Raw genomic sequence first — 17,316 nt, forward strand, 5'->3', positions numbered from 1 at the left:
TTGTCACGAATTTGATGTTAAAAGTAAGAAAATAAAAAAAAAACGAAATTTCTTTTTTTCTTTGTGATTCGATTATTCGAAGTTACATAATCGAACTTCGGATAATCGAGTCTGAACTGTAGTTTGAATCGATCCCAAACATGATACAGTGGACTCTCTGGCTGTCGATCTTCTCAATATCAATATTGCTCCAGCTGTCTATAAATTTTTCAGTCCCTTCAAAAGGATTGCTTTGATTTTTAGTTCTATAATTTGATAACTCCTACTCTCGACGGTCCTTTCAATATCGACACCGAGAGAGTCCACTGTAAATATGATTTTAAACGCAGGAAAATGCATTTCAAATGGTTTTTGGATGATTAGACTTTAATGTCTTTTGCAATTTTGAAGTTTTTTTTTTAATTTTTTTTTGTAATTTGAAAATATTTGCAACGGCCTAAATGTGGTTTTTAAACCAAAACATTTGTAAAAAGTTGAAAATTCTAGAGTTGTTTTTTTTATTTTAGCTGTACTTTCCTTGAATATCAAAAATTGGCTTGAAAAATGTGCATGGTCAAATTTATTATTATTTTTCATTTAGTTAAATGTGGCTCAAACTATGGAAAATTTCTGACCAATTTTAGCAAGGACATTTTTGGTCACAAAATGTTTTGTTTTAACCAAAACTTTTATAACAATAAGAAAATTTCAAAGTTATTTTCTATAATTATTGATGTACTTTCCATGGAAATATTTTTTTTAAATTTTCCTTAACCAAATTTGTTATTACATATTTTTGCCTTCCTCACTGAGGTAAGGCTATAATCCTGCTCTAAAAATGAACTTCGTATAAAAACGTCGTAGACCCACCTTCATGTATACATATCGACTCAGAATCGAAAACTGAACAAATGTCTGTGTGTATGTGTGTGTGTATGTATGTATGTGACCAACAAACTAGCTCATGTTTCTCGGCACTGGCTGGACCGATTTGACCCGAACTTGTTGCATTCGACTTGGTTTAGGGTCCCATAGATCAAGTTTTATCCAGATTGAAGTTTCGATAAGTAGTTAAAAAGTTATGTATAAAAATGTGTTTTCAAATATATTTGGATCTCACTTAACTGTATGTAAACTATGTCCGGGTCCATCATCCGACCCATCGTTGGTTAGATTATCAAAAGACCTTACCAACGAGTCTAAAACATTGAAGATCTGGCAACCCTATCTCGAGATATGGCCTCTTAAGTGATATTGATGTACTTTTTTGAAGCCGGATCTCACTTAAATGTATGTAAACTATGTCCGGGTCCACCATCCGACCTATTGTTGGTTAGGTTAGGTGATATCGATGTACTTTTTGGAAGCCGGATCAAAAAAAAGTTGAAACTTGTGTACAGCCATTGTTGTGAGGAAGGCTCCAACCACATAGGTGGATTAAGTTAGTTTTTTAGTTGAATGTGGCTAAAACTCAGAGAAAATTCTGACTTTGTTGTGCAAAGGACCAGGTTATACCAAAACCTGTAAATTTTAAAAATGTGTTTTTAAATTCTAGATATACTTTTCATGAGAATCGACTATATAAAAAACTTCAGTTATTATTTTTTATTCAGTTGAATATGGCTAGAACAATGAGAAATTTTTGACCAATTTTATCAAAGGCATTATTTTAGCCATAAATTGTGGTCTTTAAACCAAAACTTCATTAAAAAGCTGAAAATTTGAAAGCTGATCTTTTCAATTAATGATATACCCCAACAACGATATCAATAATTTATTTGAATATTGTCTAGGTAGGGTACGTTATCCATTAGTGGACCCCTTTCCTATAGTGGACCCTCTGAAGTGTTTTTGATGAAAAAATCAATAAAACCACAATTTCAAGCGTGTTTTTGTCTACAAATCTGTTATTTGGCATGTTCAGCATAATTTAAAACAATGTTGGCTGACATTGACGTGTCCTTTGAGCCAAAATAAGTGTTTTGAGTTCGATATCTGAAATCAGCCATGGCCACTAGCATTTTCACAACAAATCTGCATTTATATTTTATGATTGAATTAACTATCCAATCATGTTTTGACTGATAATTCAACTTCAGCAGGTCGAAATAATGTAAGTTTAAGAAACTTTACTAAAATAAAGCGAAGAACTGCTCATTTTCGAGCAAAAAATTAGGGGGGTCCAATATAGGACAACGAAAATCTAAACTTTTCCAACAGTGGACCCCTGTTAATTTAACTTACAAAAATAAAGAAAACTGTGTATTTAAGCAAAAGTTTCTCTTAAACATACAATAAATGCTTGTTGTAATCCACCTAAACACTTATTTTTTTTCAATTATAGCTGTTTTCATGTTAAAAGTACCAAATATGCTGAAGCCGAAAGAATTTATAATTAATCAAAACTTTAGTTAATGGTACTTTACTGAAGCATCATAGTTGCAGTTTGAAATGATATTTTATAATAATAAATCAATAACAAAACATTATTTTTAAATAAACATGCGTGGTTTTATCAGCAACTGTAAACAAATCTATTGTTTAGTTTCGGTCAATCATTTATGTAATTAATATGGAAAAATTGCATCAAAATTTCTTTTTAAATTATTTGTATGTTTACAGTGGTTTTGAAACGTTTTCTCTGATCTTTTTCGGAAATAAATGTGTTTAAATGTCTGTTAGGTTTTTTTGTTGTTTAAAGCCAAATTTGTTAACAAAACATATTTGTTCATGATGAAAAGTGAGCAAAACTCATCTTTTATTCGTTATATCTATCATTAGACCTACACAATGCATCAAAACATCAAATATCGGTAAAATTAGGTATAAAAATAACAGTTTGCCTATAGTGGACCCGGGTCCACAATCGGATTATGGACCCGGGTCCACTATAGGAAAAGGGGGTCCATAACAGGCAAAAAAAACTTTTTTTTCAAATGGCTATTTTTCTGCTCAAAAACAAAAAACTGATGAAACAAATACTTAAAATTGTTCAAAACACTCCAGCTTCCATTATTTTGTTCAAAGGGTTATGAAAAAGTGCTTAAAATATTGAAAATTTGCGAAAAATGTGCTTCGGCTCTACTAGGGGGTCCACTAATGGTTAAAATACCCTATTCCGTACCACTGATTATATATTTTTTTATATTGCTGGAATTTTGGAAAAAAAAATCAAACATTTGTTGGTTATTTGCTCATTTTTCTAATTTGTTTTTTTCCTGTTAAATATTACCGCATTGTAAAAATATGTGATGTTTAATTTTAATCCGGCAAAAAATATAATATGCTAAAAATTATCGAACAACATTTACATTATTTATTTACAAAAAAAACATATTACATCAATACCAAATCGAGTTTTGTGATAATTTCTCTGTTATTCAATTTTCTTTACGTTGCGTGAACGAGGAAAAGAGAAGAAGTGTGAAGTGATATTTTTGTGCATGAATCAGCAAAGCATTTTCTATCATTTATTTACAACACTAAATGTGTAAAAAAGTGAGGTAAACAGAGTATTGTTTCATCTCCTATTGTCAACTTTGTCGTAGATATCAAATCAACCAGAAAATTCCTAGATAAAAAAGCAACGGACATAACTCATTGCGCAAAAACGTGAACTAGCGTTTACGAAATTGGGAATAAGCAGGAAATCTTTTTTAATTTAAAACGTATTTTAAAATGAAGGGTTTACTTCATGGTTTTTGATTTCGTTGACTTATTTCACGTTTTTGCAAACGCTTGTTTCCGTGTAGATTTTAAGATAGTTTACCTACTCATTTTGTAAGAGCAAATCGATGTTGCAAAATAGCTTCTTTTGATATAGAGAATGGTCAAAGCTTCATCCAAATTTAAAAAAATAAAAATTAAAAAAATTTCGAAAAAATTAACTGTTCAGCAGTTGAACCTTCGGTAAACTTGACCGATTTCTGGGAAAAATATCTAAGTGACTTGTGAAAGAAAACAAATCTCATATTGAACATTTTTCCTACAATGCAGCTGTGCCAACCAAATGAACCGGGCGTATTCATCGGTAAAATCCTGCCCAACAATCCGAGCCGTGCCTTCCTGGGATACGTGGACAAGGGCGCTTCGGAGAAGAAGATCGTGCGGGACATCTTCAAGAAGGGCGACTCGGGCTTCCTGTCCGGGGACTTGCTGGTCGCGGACGAGCGAGGCAACCTGTACTTCAAGGACCGGACCGGCGATACCTTCCGGTGGAAGGGCGAAAACGTATCAACCAGCGAGGTGGAAGCCGAGGTGAGTAACGCGTCCGGCTATCGGGACACCGTCGTGTACGGCGTTGAAATCCCCAACCTGGAGGGACGCGCCGGCATGGCCGCCATCTTGGACCCGGAAGGTCAGGTCGATCTCGTCAAGCTGGCGGACACCCTCAAACAATCGCTTCCGTCGTACGCTCGACCCATGTTCGTTCGACTTCTCACCAAAGTGGACATGACCGGCACGTTCAAGCTGAAAAAGCTCGACCTGCAAAAGGAGGGATTCGATCCGAACGTGATCGAGGACGCCGTGTTCTATCTGTCACCCAAAGGCGCGTACGAACGCCTCACGAAGGAAGCCTACGAACAAATCAAGCGGGGTGAAATCCGGTTCTAAGCTCTCAACCAAACTTCCTAAACCAATGCTCAATAGTCCCCTTCCCCCTACGCGAACCTCCCTCATTTATCAGAAGCATTTCCCCAACCCGTAACGCTGAAGTGGGTGACCCACGTCCCAGAAATCAATTGCAACTCTTTCTCCACGAACAACTGTGATAACGACCCGGAGAGTGAAGCTTCGCGGAGAAAGAGACACACATATCAGAGATTGAACGAACTGAGCGGGATTGGCGGGTTGCCCCTTGCAAGATTCTTCCTTTGTTTGTTTCGAATTAGTTTCGACTTAGTTAGACTGGATTAAGCAATAACTTGTGTGGTAGAAGGATTACGTTTTTGACCTTTTTTTTGCAGGCTATTTTGTGTAAGTATTTTTTTTATGAATAAAGTTTACGCCCACTGTTTTGTGTATGCTAAAAATAATAATATCGTGTAAATACCGAGTTCCGTCTGAGGAAGCAAAGGCATTCCAGTTTGTTTGAACGAACGCGCGCACCTGCCCTCGGGTGTTGTGGTTTTTTTGTACTTAGGATCGAATCAAATGTTTAGATAGATGTAATTGCATTTAAGCAGTTAGCAGTAATTGTGGTAAAGCTAAGATGGTGTCACTAAGATGATGCAGAATAAAATGGTTACTAATATTTGGATGCATTGCTGTTTACAGAAAAATTGAGAAATCCTGAGAAAATGATGCTGTTTGAACACCTTGTGATAAAAAAAATCACGCTCAACGAATCAACTATAACGTAAACTTTACGCAGTATGCCTGGCCGCTTTGTGTATCGAGAAATTAAAAGTGAGAGTGTATGCGTGCAACATGGAGTTAAACTTTTCAAAGTGCCATGAAAACCTTCACAGTAACTGCACAGAAAGTTTAACTCCATGTTGCATACACTCTCACTTTTAATTTCTCGATATTTCTCTCTCTCTCTCTCTCTCTCTCTCTCTCTCTCTCTCTCTCTCTCTCTCTCTTGTCCAATATTAATTTTCAAATTTGAAGGCCACGTGAGCAATTCTCTACCAAAACCGGAAATGGATTTTTTTTTATTTGGCTTAAACTTTGTGGGGGCTTTTCCTATGACCAAATAAGCTGTTTTGCGTCATTGGTTCACCCCAAGGTTCACCCATACAATTCTTCATACAATTTTGGCTGCTGTCCATACAAAAATGGTATGTTAATATTCAAACAGTTGTAACTTTTGAGTGAATTTTCTGAAGACATCAAGTCTTCGGCAAAGTTGTACGTATTGTTGAGGACTATTGAGAAAAAAATAGGTGCACGGAAAAAAAATTGCAGATTTTTTAATCAACTTTTTTTACAAAAAACTCAATTTCCCAAAATACGTATTTTTTTATTTTGGAGATTTTTTGATATGTTTTAGGGGACAACAATCCGCAACTTTTGAGCTATAGAGAAACATGGTCAAAAAATCTGTCGCCGAGTTATGAATTTTTGAAAAAATAGTGATTTTTGGAAAAAATCTAAATTTTATGCAAAAACAAATTTGAAGTTATTTTTTGATGCAAAATTGAATTTGCAATCGAAAACTACATTATAGATTTTTTGATAAAGGGCTCCGTTTTCAAAATATAGCCAGCGAAAGTTTGATTTCAGCGAAATATTTGCAGTTCTACGATTTTTAAAAATAGTGACCATGAGTGACCATTTCTAAAAATTTTTTTTTTGAAAAGTTCAGAAAATTTGCTTTAAAATTGTCTAAGAGACATCGAAGATTGGACCTCGGGGTGCTGAGACAGAGCCGCTTTAAGAAAAAGACACACGAAAATTGAAGTTTTCTAAATCTCACTAAAACAAGCCACCATTTTCTAATGACGATATCTCAGCAACTAATGGTCCGATTTTCAATGGTAACATATGAAACATTCGTGAAAATTTCCGATCTTTTCGAAAAAAATATTTTGAATTTTTTTTTTAATATTTTGATGCAAAACAGCTTATTTGGTCATAGGAAAGGCCCCACAAAGTTTGAGCCAAATCTAAAAATACAACAAAAAAAAAATGATCTAAATCGGCCGATTTCGTAGAGAGTTGCTCACGTGGTTTATGCACGATCCTTTAATTGAACGTTAATGTGCTGATATGCCAATATTAGGTGCTCGGTGGAAATACAAAGCGAGTGAAAACTGTCACTAAAATGCGTGTCTCTCGAAATATCTTCCGGAATACGGAATATTCAAAATACACACAACATCCGTGCGTAATAAAGCGCTTTCAAGACAGCCGCGTTAGTTGACACTCGAGCAAGGTTTAGAATCGGTTCCAACTGAACCCTAAGAGTCAACCGGAGAGCTTCTTGCAGTCAGCCCGGGAGCATGTTGACAGCTCCCATACAAACTGAGCGTACCCCTTTTTGTGGGCCCAGTGGGCCTAAGATGGCGGCCTTCGATATTATCTAGCCAAACTTTTGAAAAAAGCAAATAGTTTAAATAAATATAGTTTTTGGCTTGTTTCGGTTTAAAACGACAAAATAAGCAGTCTGGAATTATTTTCTTCAAAAACTTGTTTAGAGATACGCCACGTTCAAATATTAGTCTAGAAAAGTTGAAGTGAGCGTGCCGTGAAAGCCGTCACGAAAAAAAAATTCCAATGCAAATTTTGAGTTGCGTATTTGATGGGTGGACTCCGATGAGGCCCACTAGCCATCTGTCGGTGAATACGCGTAACTCACGAAAACTGTCAGCTTAGGGCCCGGCTGCTTGCAGTTCCATAAGAACTTTCGTTCTCAACAATCACAACAACAAAAACAACAACACGACGCTGGACAAATACATGCCGACGCATCGCGACGCATGCGTTGCATAGTTTGCCGAAAGCGCGCATCAAAAACGAGTGTTGCCAGAACATGTTTTACGTTATCAGAAAAACAAGAGAAAAGATTTTGTAAATTCTGTACCATTTTTCTGAGCGGTCAAATCTCTTCGCAGTCTTCGGCAAAGTTGTACCCTGGAACACAAACTATAAGCTCATGAGGTTTTTGAAAAATCCAAAAATCGTTGAAGGACTCAAAAAGGGCGAAAACCAAAACGCACCGATTTTACGGGTTAAATCCCATTTAAACTTTGAAGCCGAAGCGCCAGGTCCTGTCGCAACCAATCAAGCTCATATTTGGGATTCTGACTCAGTACACCTAGGGGATCATCCCCTGAAATGCCCGCAAAAAAGTGTGGTTTTGTTACATCCTAGTGGATATACAAGATATTCTCCAAGATATTTTTTTTCGAAAACTAAGGCCGATGTTAACATTTCTTGTTTTTTTTGCCAAAGTCCAAACAGAGGCAAAACATGAAAAAATAGAATAAAATAAATGGCAAACCATGGTTGAAACATTTCTTTAAAATGTGTTTAAAAATGTATTATACACCAGTACAGTTGTTTTGCGATCATAAGCTTTCAAAAAAAATCTTTACAAATGCGGTACAAATTTAATAATGTTAAAAATATCATTGCAGGACATTTTTTTAAAGTTAATCGTGAGTATATTTCTATTGAAATTTTGAAGTTTTTAGAGTTTCTTCCCTCCAGAATTTTTTGAAGCAAAAATTGTACACGGATTAAAATCATTTGAAGCGCTTATTTTTCCAAACTTCCAAATACAATCGTGACGTTTTCTGAGTAATGCCATAAAGTCCGTTAAAAATTTGTGTCCTGATGACTTGGCTTTTTTTTTCTTCTAAAATCAACTTTTGGCCAATAAATTGACGTCAAAAACTGAGCAATTTGATCCATAATTCTTTTTGACCTGGGCATATTTTGGCGGTCACATTGGTAGAATATTTAAAAATAAATGTTAATTGACTCAAAAAAATAAATTTTAATCGTTAATATCATAATTTCAATTTTGTTTTACAATAAAATGTGCTGTTTACAAGTTTATTAAAATTGTCTTTTATTAAAACTGATCAAATTGTTCATAATGAATGAAACCTTGAAAAATAAACGATGTTTGAACTTTTGAGAAATCATGACTAACATTTGAAAGCTCCGTAAAGATGATTATAATGCAATTCGAAAAAATTAAAAAATAGTTCCGGAAATTTAAGAAATATCTTATTTTTTTTAAAGAAAAAATGGAGGATATTTTTCATTAGGGGCCATCCATAAACCACGTGGACACACAATCTTGCATAGAATTTTTTTATTATTATTTTATACTTTTAATAATCGCAAATCTCCCCCTCCCACCCTTAAAGTGATTACGTGGTTTTAGGATGGCTCCTTTGATCGGTTGTCAGATTCTGAAAAGTCAGGTAAAGTAAAGTAAAAGAGATGGACTTACATGAACCGAGGTTGGGAGTAATAAAATTGGTGGTTTTAGTGGTTAGCGTGGTAGCCTTTTATCCCAGCAGGCCTTGGTTCAATCCCAGACGGACTCGGTGGCATTTCTCGAGACGAAATTTGCCTGATCACGGCTTCTATCGGATGGGGACGTAAAATGTCGGTCCATTTGCGTAATAAAGGTTTTGGGTGACCACCACACATAACCTTCAGACGCCTAGAAACGAGCACAAACTTGCAACAGAGACCACAAAAGACCCGGGGGCCGTTAAAGTGGATTACTTTGCTTATTATTAAAAATTTCTCACATTTAGGAGAAATCCCAAAATTTGCAAAATGCCTTGTTTTGGATTTTTTCTATATTTTGCAATATAATTGCGTTTTATTTAGCTAGGATGTATGCAACACTAGAGTTTTTAGTGAAACTGCTCAAATTAAAAAAAATGCAATGTGATTACTAAACGATGCAGAATGAAAAACCATTTTTTATAAATATCATGAGATTATCAAAATTTGCAATATAGGTAATATACCACGATTAATTTTGTTTTGATATTTGCAACAGCACAGTTATTTTGTAAAATACTGAAACTTTCATGAATAACCTAATAAAGGTATCAAACATCTTTTCTATTGATTTTGTTTCCGTTAAAAATTAGTTTGCACTTTCCAATAACTTCGTAGCCAGCCTGCTTTTCATCTTGATTGGTTGTTAGCAAACCAGTTCAAAATAAATGTGCAGAGCATTTGTTTTGATGTTCTAGATTATGATGCAATTTGCAATTTGTTGCAATCTATAAGTTGCATTAACTCTTAAGTTGTAGATTTTTTTTAATTTTTTTTTAATAAATGAAATTTAACCCTCTACCGGCCAAAATTTTTTTCGAGGATTTTAATTTTTCCCGTATTCAGGAGGTCTTTTTGAGCAACTGTTCTTCTTGTTTGATTTTTAGTATTTTAATTTGCTTTCATCTTGTTCAGTTTATGTTTGTTTTTGGTAGTATTTGGCCTATTATATTTTGTTTATCTATTTTTTTCAGGTCTAAAAATCTAATATTTTCTAAAATTTTAGGAGTTCTTCTTCCCAATGCCTTTTAAAGATCAAAAATTGGGTGATAAATTGATTTTTGGCGATTTTTTTTAGATCGAAGCCCGTCTGAGGTTGTAGAGGGTTAAGATTAAATTTCCTTTGCGATATCCTGAAATAAAACTTCAATTTTGTTGTAGCTTGCTTCCGTTTATTATTTCAATGCAAAGTATAAATACAGCAAGTTGTTCTATCACTGTTCACTACACATTTCGTTTTATTGTAGAGCACATTACTTTTTTTTATATTTTCAAATAATAATAAGGAACAAAATTCAAAGCTGTTGCTTGAGCTGAAATCAATAAAAAATCAATCTAAAAACAAGTCTAACACAATACAACAGGATCACAAATAATACTTTTACATTGCAACAAATTTTAAGCTAGTAGGAATGTTATGGTGTGGCTCACTCAAGCATTTTTCGAGATACGAGGCAAAACTGCTTTGTAGTTTTTGTTTTGTTTTTGGGGATAATACTTTTCAACTTAATGTTTTATAATTGTGTAGCAGTTATTGCATTTTGTGTTCCAGTGTGATTTGATTATGCATTAGAGTGGGGGCACTGCTTTACCAAACTGATTGATTCCTTTTTTTTTCTTCAAAATATCTGTTCACTTTCCTAGTTATTGTTACTGTGAGATAAATATACTGTGTGATAAAGAGTTGCGGTTCAGCTATTTAACTTCATTTTTGTGTGTGTGTTTTTGCAAGCCTTAAGCGGTTGTTGTAATATGTGATGTGCTGTTTCCAGGAGGAGGGCGGGGGCAGCTAACTTAGCTGTTTGGTGGTATCGTTGAGAGGGCATTCTGGGAGTGTTGTTGGCCAGGCCGGCTACCGAACCAGCTTATCTTTCGCGTTAGCGTGTCTTGCAGCAGTTTCTCCTCTTCGAAGGTCAGCTTTAGCAGTGCCGACACCGCTTTGATCAGATGTTTGGCTTCGACCTGGGGGAAAAATTAGTGTTATTTATGAGCTATTGAGTCTTATAAATCAACCCTCCTACCTCACGACTGGTGAGAAACTTTATTATCACATGTTTCAAGTATCGAAAGTTGACTTCGTCCATTACGATCGTCCCACTAGCAGGGTTGGGTGAACTTTTCTGCGTTCCATTGTGACTGGCGTGCAGATTTATTGTGGTCATGCTGCTGACATTATGGCTAATGGCGGAGCCATTTTGCTGCTTATTGCCAACCATTTCTTGCTTTTCCCTCGAATTTGAACGTTCCAAGATTCGATCCGAATGGTTCGTTGGCTGCGTACCATTGTTATTGTTGTTGATCTCTTCTGCAAGGGTCTTCTTCATGTCCACCAGTCTCTGGTTGAGAATCTTTATGATCTGTTTAAAAATATATTAAAAATATTTTCCAAACTGCAATAAAATCGATCAATTCAGCATACCTTATTCTTATCAACTAATTCCACGTGTAAACTATCTAGGGAAGCCAGCTTGGCATTCTGCTCAAGATTTGTGCTCATCAGTTCGTCGATCTGCTTGCGAAGCTCATTTACGGTGTTTAATCTTTAAAAAAATCTCTTATAAAATCATCAAATTTGAAATGTTTCAACCCGGTTACCTTTTATCCAACTCGCGCTGCAGCAAACCGACCCGTTCGTGCAATTCCTGCGCTTCGTCGCGCTCCTGTCGAAGCTCCTGCCGCAGAATCTCCTCTTTTTGCGATATCTCCGCGTTTTTCATCAGGATCGTAAGTTTTTCCTGGTTTTCTCTGAAATTCGAAGAATCATGTTTGATTCAAACTTCTTCAAAAAAATCTGTATTTTTTAAATCTCACATTGCCAGCTGACCCGTAAGCTCCTTGATGCTCTCGTCCTGCTGCAGCATCTGGGACTTGTATGCGGTTAGCGAGCGGTCCGAGCCCTCGAGCGAGTCCAGCAGCCGGTTCTCCGTTTCGGTGAGGTTGGTTTTGATGCTGTTCAGTTCCACCTGCAGGTGTTCCTGTGGGTGCGGGATGGTTGAGTTTGAGTGATCCCGAATACCATTTGGAAAAAGCAGGTTTTGTGTTTTTTGTTCAAGCAAAAGTTAGCAAAATTCAAAAATATGTTTTTCAACTGTTGGTCTTGAATATCAACACTAAATTTTTCTTTTGTAAAAATTTGAAAATTTCACACCTGTCCCATTTTTTGTCATTAGCTTCAGCATTTTTTTATGTTCATTTATCAGTTGTGGTATCTCAGAAACGAAAACATAAATTTTCAACGTTTTATAGAGAAAAATTACAGGGAATCTTTCGATTTCTTTTCATAAAAGTGGATTCAGTAATCAGCGGTATTTTAAAAAATTAAGATCCACTTTAGCAATTTTTTTTCTTCGCGAAACCGGAATAATATTTTATTTGGGTTCTATTATTTGGCTGAAACTATTCCACGGTCTTTCCTACGGCCAAATAAGACATTTTCCATCACAGATTCGTCTAATAACGTCACTTCAACTTGTTTTATCAATTATTTGGATTTAAGTTCGCATTATAAATGTCAAAACTGTGTTATTTGATGAATTCCAACATCAACTTTCATTTAAAGTTTGTTTGAACGCTGTTGTTAATGCCAAAACAATTAAACACGAAACATTTCACTTGAAATATTTCCTAGGCGTTCGAAGCACCGGGAAGGCAAAGCAGAAATTTATGGTTTCGATTTCCTTAAATTCTAGTAAATTTTTATATAAACTATCGATTGTTTTAATGTTAACAGCTTATTAAATAAAAAAAGATAAGTAAAATCAAGTGTCCGGAATTCGAAGCAAAAGTGTCCGGAATTCGAATCAGTTTTTATCAGTGTCCGCGATTCGAAGCACAACAAGTCATTTTAATTTTAAAATTCTGATGAAAAAATGTATTTTGCATGCATTCTCTTAAAACTGACTGTTTAACAGTGTTTATTCTAAATCCTGATGATATTTCTACATTTCCAATTTATTACATGATTTTTTGTCAGCTATAACAAAAATGATATGCTACTAAGTGTCCGGATTTCGAATCATGACGTTAAGTCGCTTCACAATTTTGGCAGCCATGGCAGGCACAAACATGGTAAAAAAATATTAGAAAATATGTATCTGGGAAATCGATATGATGTTTTCAGCAAAGTTATGGGTGATGATGAGGTAGGTGGATTCAGATGAAAACAGTTTAAAAATCATTTCATTTTTCATTCACTTTTAACAAGCAATTATACAGCAATTCCATTTGAAAAGCGCACAAACCGAAAATAAATTGTGTGGAGGTTTCTTGGCTAAAATAATTAGACCCATATTTTTTTTTTGCCATTAGGGTGACCTACACCGTGCTAGGGTGGTCCCAAAAGTGCCCATTTTAGTCAATTTTCGCAAAAAACACATTTTTCAAAAAATCATAATTTCGCTCCATTTCAACTGATTTTAGCTGTCTTAAATGCAAATGAAAGGTGGTTAGTTGGCCTTTCAAGGAAAAATAATTTGAGGACTGAAAAAACTAGCCAAAGTTTTGAAAAAGTCGTGTAAAAACTCAAAATGACGATTTGACCGTGTCTGGACCAAAGAGCATATGTCTGAAAATATTTCGATCGGATTCCTCGGAAAATTTTACGCAATGTGCTTAAAAACTGGAGGTGTTCATTAAAAGGATTCCGAGATAAAGGTTTTTTTTGAAAATAAAAAGTGAGATTTTCGGCGCACCTCGTGCAAAACCAAGAAAATGACATGTGTGGTTTTTGCCAAAATTGACCATCATCTCCACAAAAATTTTGAGCCCGATCGGAGAACTTTTTTCCGGTTTGTGCCCATTTCAAATAAAATTGCTGTATATGTGTTTTCAACCCTTTAAAATGTAGGCAACTTATAAAATATATACCTTTTAGGGGCCCAACATTTTTGTAATTAACACTTATTTTTTCGAATGTTCAAATATGGAAGGGCCCCTCCGTTACGAGTTAACAAAAAATGAAGCTCGGATTCGAGATCAGGGACAAAAGTAACCTCTTGGAACTAAGTTTCACGTAAATCGAAGAGGGGTCGGGGTAACTTCTTGTACATAACAGTGTGGATCCCATGGCTGAAAGTCCCGTCACAGTTTATAATGCAATTCCAATAAGACTAAACATGCAAGTTTAGGCAACAACGAGAATCGAAACAATCAACCAAGGTGGAATGTTTCACGATTTCTAATAAGACTTGCGTACCTTGAAACATTTCACAGTCGTCGTATGACATGTTTCATGATTTTGTCTAAAATCAACCTGCCTTGCGTATAGATTTGGAAGCTTATGAAGAGAATATTTTTTTATACAATATTTATACATGTGCGACATTTGTTCAAAGCAAATAAGAGGGTAGAGGAAAAATAATAGTTTTAGTGCAGGAAGAAACGGAAAATAAAACAATAAATTTGAAAGCTGTTGTACTGCGTTTTATTTAGTAACAAATGATAAAAATTAACGAAATGACACTGTAAATAATAAAACTAAAAAAAACGTGTTAGTAAAATATATTATTAAATACTCTGTACTTTAAGGAAGCTTCTGTTTTTAGTTACTGACTCACGTCTAGCTTGAAAAAGCTAAAACCAAGCGTATGCTTTTACTGATAAGAACGGCCAGCCTAAATGTGCAGCAAACCAGAACTCTGATAAGAGGCAGGTGTTAGACCGGTTCCGCCGTTCCGGTAGTTGTGTGTTAGTAACATGACCCTGTATCACCTTAAACAGTGTGTGCGTGTGGGTTGCGTGCAGGTCACTTGCGTTTACTTACGAGTTTGCTGTTCATGAACGTCACTTCCTCCTCGTGCTGCTCGCGTGCCTCCCGAAGGGCCGAGTTCAGTTCGTCAATTTCTTCGCCCATTAGTTTTATCTACGAGAGAAAAAAAAACAACAATAAATGTATCGATAACGAGGAGCTTAGCTTATCGCGGCGCGTTCTACCTTGTTGTCCCGCTGGGTGACCTCGTTGCGGGACTTTTCGAGCTCGAAATCCAGCTGCTTGCTACGCTCGGCGAGCTCGTCGCGAAGACGGAGAGCTTGGTACTTTTCTTTGGTTTCCTCGGCGACCTGGTGGGACAGCCGGTTGACCTGGGTTTCCAGGGCCAGGTTCTGGCCGCTCCAGCTGCTCTTGATGTCGGACAGATGCAGGTGGGCCTCTTCGAGACGTTGTTCAAGCATTTTGCGCTCCTGGAGAAGGGACTGTACCTGGTCGTCGGTACTGCCGGAGGTTAGAAGGGCGCGGCTTTCCTCCAGAACTTGGATGCGGCTCTTGAGGTGGCGGTTCTCCTCTTCGGCGGCGGCCAGCGTCGACCGGAGGTTGTTCCGCTCGATCGTTGACGAGTGACGCAGGTTGGCGAGATCATCCTGGAATAATGAGATTTAATAACCAGAACTTAATTCCTAACTTAAATTCATACCTGAAAATTCTCCATCATTGACTCAATCCCTCGAAGTCGGCTGAGCTCTTGCTTCAGCGTTTCAACCTGTTGCTCTGCCGTCTTCTGGTGTGAGATCCGATCGACAGCTTCCTGTTCTCGGAACAGTAACATACTCCTAAGTTTCGAGATCTCCTGCAGCTGCAGGTTCTGAATTTTGTCGTGCTCTTCACGTATCAAGTCCTTCTGCACCTGGGCGACTTTCATCGACTCCTCCAGTAGCTTGTTAGCCTCTTCCAACTTAGTCTTCTCATCTTCCATGGCACGCGTTTGATCGCGCAGCTCGTTGTATTGCGCGATCAGTTCCTGCAGCTGAAGCCGGGTCGCGTGCAGTTCCGCTTCCTTCTGCTCCAGCAGGCTCAGCTCGTCCATGCTGTTCAACGACTCCGGTCTACTCCGTTGGTACCGCTGAGCGGCCGTCAACCCACCTTGGGACGTACTCCTCGACGGCATCGAACTCACATCGCTGCCCGTCTCCTCCTTGATCTTGTTCTTCAACGAGGCGAACATTGTCGCTCAGCGCTCGGCGACCTCCCTCGAAAAAGAAATACAAGCTTTCTCAATCCAGCCCCAAGTTGCCACTGGCGGCGTTGCAAAACATGTTCAACTCCTCGCACCCCGTATGCCTTTCCGAAAACAGAAGAAAGTCTGTGTTCTCGGCAATTGCTTGTGCAATTCGTGTGGCGGCAGAACTTTTTGTGTGATTATCGAGCGAACGGAATTTACTCAAAACAATAGACCCATTATTAATTGGTTTGTTTCGATAAGCGCGCTGCAACTGGTTTCAGTCACACTCGAATCGACCACCCCCTTCTGTGTTGATATTTGTTTTAGTTTTCTTCTTCGGTCAGTCGCAAAATGATGAAGAAATGAAGGAACTTTTTGTTAACTCATTCAAGGATGGAGGTGACAAGTGGTGGAAAAATTCAAGAAAATGGCACTGGATTTTCACTATTATCACTAACCGGATCGGCTTGGCGGGACTAGACTAGAACATAGGGGAAGCTTAAACTACTAAAGTGACTATTTCGGACCGTTCTGCAAGGGCAAAAGTTGCAGAAACTTATACGCTACAAAGTAATGCAGGTTTCCGAAGAAACAAACTGTGATGAATTTTCATCAATGACACTTTCTTATTGGAGTGAATGAAGTGACGTTTTGCATTTTTGTTTTTGCAGTGTGAAATATTTCACGGCACGTTTCAAGCTTGCGATGATGATATGAAGGTGGCTTCTTCGTCGTAGAAGCAGGATGGTTGAAAATGGCGGTTGAATGAATTTGTTGATTCAAGCTTATTTCGATGAGGCAAGTTTAAATCGATAAATTCAATCAATTTATTATTTCTATAAATTTGTTAATCGATAAAATTTGATGAATTGTTTTTTTTTCTACATCTTTCTTAACCCTCTGCTGCCCACATTTTTTTTCGATTTTTTTTATTTTTCCCGTGTTCAGAGGTCATTTTGAGCAACTTTTGTTCTACCAAAAACTTTACTTCTCTTGTTTTATGTTTTTCTTGTTTCATTTTTAGTTTTTTTAATTTACATTTATTTTTGGTAGTATTTGGCCCATTCTACCACCATTACATTTTGCTTATCATTACATTTTGCCTATTTATTTTTTCATGTTTTTACAGTCACTTCTTAAATTTTTTGCTCGTTTTTCTCATTTTCTGCTATAGAATGGCACCATCATCATTTAAATTGTAGAGAAATGCGTAGAGGCATAGTCTCCCAGACACTAAAAAAATTACTGCATACTTAAAATATAGGAAATGTTAGGAAAAAACACAGCTAAAGTTGACCCCTGAAAATATACATTTTTACAAAACATTGGCAAAGTCACATTAAACTAGTAAAACTTCCAACCCATAAATTTTCTAAAATTTTAAGAGTGCTTTTTAAAGTGCAAAAATCCAACGCTTTTAAAAGTGCAA

The 17,316-nt window shown here is 36.6% G+C and overlaps 2 protein-coding genes across 3 annotated transcripts in view; one reads left to right on the forward strand and one right to left on the reverse strand.

Moving 5' to 3' along the window:
• Window positions 1-5,233, forward strand: part of LOC6038985 (long-chain fatty acid transport protein 4) — a 45,660-nt gene extending 40,427 nt beyond the window's left edge. For both annotated transcript variants that reach the window (XM_038262549.1, XM_038262550.1), the window contains exon 6: window positions 3,976-5,233. In XM_038262549.1, coding sequence (XP_038118477.1) covers window positions 3,976-4,593 — 618 coding nt within the window. In that variant the 3' untranslated portion in view covers window positions 4,594-5,233. The remainder of the gene's footprint in view (window positions 1-3,975) is intronic.
• Window positions 5,234-10,105: 4,872 nt separating this feature from the next.
• LOC6038984 (golgin subfamily A member 1) lies at window positions 10,106-16,514 on the reverse strand. The gene is made up of 8 exons (XM_038263605.1): window positions 15,363-16,514; window positions 14,887-15,309; window positions 14,717-14,815; window positions 11,767-11,930; window positions 11,551-11,700; window positions 11,375-11,495; window positions 10,977-11,312; window positions 10,106-10,917 (listed from the first exon to the last, which is right to left on the reverse strand). Exons 1-8 carry the CDS (start codon window positions 15,888-15,890, stop codon window positions 10,750-10,752), a joined length of 1,989 nt encoding a protein of 662 aa, XP_038119533.1. The 5' UTR covers window positions 15,891-16,514; the 3' UTR covers window positions 10,106-10,749.
• Window positions 16,515-17,316: the final 802 nt, after the last annotated feature.

This window comes from Culex quinquefasciatus, chromosome 3 (assembly GCF_015732765.1).
Source record: "Culex quinquefasciatus strain JHB chromosome 3, VPISU_Cqui_1.0_pri_paternal, whole genome shotgun sequence".
In the NCBI taxonomy this organism is placed as follows: domain Eukaryota; kingdom Metazoa; phylum Arthropoda; class Insecta; order Diptera; family Culicidae; genus Culex; species Culex quinquefasciatus.